This window comes from Microtus ochrogaster, chromosome 7 (assembly GCF_000317375.1).
Source record: "Microtus ochrogaster isolate Prairie Vole_2 chromosome 7, MicOch1.0, whole genome shotgun sequence".
In the NCBI taxonomy this organism is placed as follows: Eukaryota; Metazoa; Chordata; class Mammalia; order Rodentia; family Cricetidae; genus Microtus; species Microtus ochrogaster.
Window position 1 is genome coordinate 18,580,154 of NC_022014.1, and position 3,707 is coordinate 18,583,860.

Below are 3,707 nucleotides of genomic sequence, written 5' to 3' on the forward strand. Positions count from 1 at the left end.
CGAAAAACCAAAAAATAAATAAATAAAAATTAAAAAAAAAATATTTCCAAAAAGGTTAGGGCCAGTGGGAGGTGGTAGCATAAGCCTTTAATCCCTGCACTTGGGAGGCAGAGGCAGGCAGATTTCTCTGAGGTCCAAGCCAGTGGAAGGAAAAAAAAAAAAGATAATGCCGGCCTGGACAACATGAGATCCTGCGTCCCCTGGTGTATCCCCTCAAATAATAATAACAACAACAACAGCAGCAGCAGCAGCAGTAATAAAAAATATACAATTAGATGATTTTAAAATCACGACCCTAGGTCAGGGACATAGCATTTATCTAGCACAGATCCTACCACCATTTAATTATCATGCCTTTTATAGCCCAGTTATTCAAATATTTCCTGGGCTCCATGCTCCCCATTCAGGTTGGCCAGTTGACTAACACTGGCCTATCAGCTATTTCCTGAGCTCTGTCCTGTGTTCCATACCTATGAGGACAAAATATTTGAAAAATGAGAAATTCTCCAAGAAAAATTTTCACTTAAGTAATTTCTAAAATGTCTCCCCAAATCTGAAAGACTATGCAGGCAAAAGAGATGTGGTGCACCTCTGACCAGCCACTCTACGTCAACCAGCCCCACCGCCTGCAGCTAACTTTGCATTTATGAGTGGCCAAACTCCCTCCCAAGCCACCTCTGCTATAGCACAAACTTGGTTGAAAGACTAGAGTTCTTATATCCTACAGTTAATGTACACTTACGTGTTGAGCATGATTTTGCACAATAACATGTACTTCAGAGATGTGATGGCCTTGGGGCTATCAATGGAGTCATAGCCTTCAAATGCCTCATAGAAGTATGAGTAAGCAGTTTTCCAGTCCTTCTCCTCTGCTGCATGAATAATACCTGGAGAGTAAAAAGAAAGAAGAAAAAAACAAAATAGTAGAACTAGAAGAGACCTGTAAATCCCTTAGAAACTGACTCCAACAGGAACAAGTTACTAATGACCTCAAGTGAAGACAAAGGAACTGCCCCAGGTCATAGCCAACAGAGCTGACATTAGAGCCCCAGGTTTCTGGCCTCTGATCAGCACCCACCTTTTTAAATCACCAAAGGAATAAGAGACCCAATTAAAAAGGAACCCTAAAAACCTCACACTGTATTATTATCTTTCCCATGCTACTTACCACCTATTCCTACCAGCACTGAAACAAACGTTAAGCCTCCATCATATCAGGCCAGTGAACTGACCCACACATGCCCAGACCACATGAACGACCTCAATTAATAACATCAACTCTGGGCTGGAGGCCGGGCGGTGGTGGCGCACGCCTTTAATCCCAGCACTCGGGAGGCAAAGGCAGGCGGATCTCTGTGAGTTCGAGACCAGCCTGGTCTACCAAGGGAGTTCCAGGACAGGCTCCAAAGCCACAGAGAAACCCTGTCTCGAAAAACCAAAAAAAAAAAAAAACTCTGGGCTGGAATGTAAAATGCTTGACATACAAAGTCCTGCATTCAAGCCCCAGCACTAAACTGGACGTGGTGTCAAACATCTGTAATCCTAGCACTTGGAGATAGAAACAGGAAGACCACAGTTCAAGATCATCCTCAGCTACACACCAATTTTAAGGTCATCCTGGGATTTATGAGATTATATCTCAAAAGCAAAGCAACAAAATAAAAATAAAAAAAAAAAATCATGCCAGGTGGTGGTGGTGACACAAGCCTTTACTCCCAGCACTCAAGAGGCAGAGGCAGGTGGATTTCGGAGTCCAAAATGAGCTGGTCTACTACTGAGTAAGTTTCAGGACAGCCAGGGCTACATAGAGCTCACAAAAACAAAAAAGAACTACTAGCTTTTTCTATGCTGAGTTTGGCATTGTTGTTAGATTTTTTTGATGAGACATTGTCTTACTATGTAGCTCTGGCAGTCCTGGATCACCATGTAGATCAGGTTGGCTTCCTCTACCTCCAACTGCTGAGACTAAAGGTATGTCCTACGCCTAGCTAAATTTAGAATTTTCACACTGAAGCAGCTTTCCTGATTGGTAATATTCCCCAATATGTTATTACTTTCATTTCAAATATACCTCATTTTGGATGTGATTTTGCCTATAGGAAAATATACATCTCTCTACAGCCAAGGAAAACTCCCTCAAGACTGGAGAGACAGCTCAGCAGTTAAAAGCGCTGACTGCTCTTCCAGAGGACAAGTTCAACTCCCTGAATCCATATGGTAGCTCACAACCATCTGTAACTCCAGTTCCAGAGGATTCAACACCCTCTTCCAGCCTCAGTGGCCACCAGACGTGCATGTGGTACATAGACTATGCATGAAGGCAAAAGACTCCCACACACAAAACAGAACTAAATAAATCATTTTGTTTGTTTGTTTTTGGTTTTTTTTGAGACAGGGCTTCTCTTTTTAACAGCCATACCTGTCCAGGAACTCACTTTAGACTAGGCTGTCCTTGAAACACACAGAAAACTGCCTACCTCTGCCTCTCCAGTGCTGTTATTAAAGGTGTGTGCCACCACTGCACAGCTCTAAATAATCTTGGAAGACACAACAAACTGCTAAAGTTGCCAAGCTTAATGAATATCAGAATTTCCCCCATATTCTCCCAGGATATCAATAGGGCAGAATAAGTCAGTCCAATAAGTCTGGCTGGAGGAAAAAAAGTGAGCCAAGCACTATAGGGTTATGTGCTCATAACCACAGCACTCATCAGCACTCAGGAGGCTGAGGAAGGAGAATTCTAAGTTCAAAGCCAGCAGAGACTATAATGTAGGACGTTATCTTTAAAAAGAAAGGAAAGAAGGGGGGGGAGGGAGGGAAAGGGAGAGGAGGGGTGAGAGAAAGGGAGAGAGACCGAACAAGGCCCCAAAGACAAATATACTGTTTTCTTGAAAACATTAACAAGAAAAGTCACATCAGCAGTATTACAATTTGCTTATGTTTACTTTTTAAAGACTTCATTTTTTATTGTTTCTATTAAACTATACATTTTCTCCTCCCTTCCTCCCCTCCCCCATGACCCCCACACTTCCAATTTACTCAGGAGATCTTGCCTTTTTCTCCTTCTTACGTAGAACCAACCATGTATGTCCCTCTTAAATTAGAATCCTTTTTGTTTTTCAATTATTTTTTTATCTGCGTGTTTGTACAGATGCCCAGAAAGGCCAAAAGATGGCACCAAATTCCCTAGAGCTAGAATTAGGTGCTGCTCAATGCATTTCTAACTGCTTAGCCATCTCTCCAGCCTGAATATGTTTACTTTTAAAAGCAAAATCCCACAGTCGTTCAACACAAACATTAAAGGGAGTCTTCCACATGCCAAGCAGAAAATATACAAATAAGGCTCCTAACAAACTTAGTACGATAGTGTGTATAAAAGAATACATTTTGGAGAACTGTAAAGAACATCTGTTCTGGCAGAAAATTCAGTGCCCAACACCCAAATGGTGGCTCACAGCCATCTGTAACTCCAGTTCAAGGAAATCCAATGCCCTCTTCTGGCCACTTTGGGCACCTGGCAGACATGAAGTACACATACATGCAGGCAAAACACCATTCATATGAAATAAAAATCAATCTTAAAAATTTTTTTTTAACCGGGCGGTGGTGGCTCATGCCTTTAATCCCAGCACTCGGGAGGCAGAGGCAGGCGGATCTCTGTGAGTTCGAGACCAGCCTGGTCTACAAGAGCTAGTTCCAGGACAGGC

At 42.4% G+C, this 3,707-nt stretch overlaps 1 protein-coding gene across 1 annotated transcript in view; it reads right to left on the minus strand.

The window, feature by feature from the left end:
- Nucleotides 1–3,707, minus strand: part of Psmd11 (proteasome 26S subunit, non-ATPase 11) — a 39,484-nt gene that overhangs the window by 8,502 nt on the left and 27,275 nt on the right. The window contains exon 6 of the mRNA XM_013347040.2: nt 743–887. Coding sequence (XP_013202494.1) covers nt 743–887 — 145 coding nt within the window. The remainder of the gene's footprint in view (nt 1–742; nt 888–3,707) is intronic.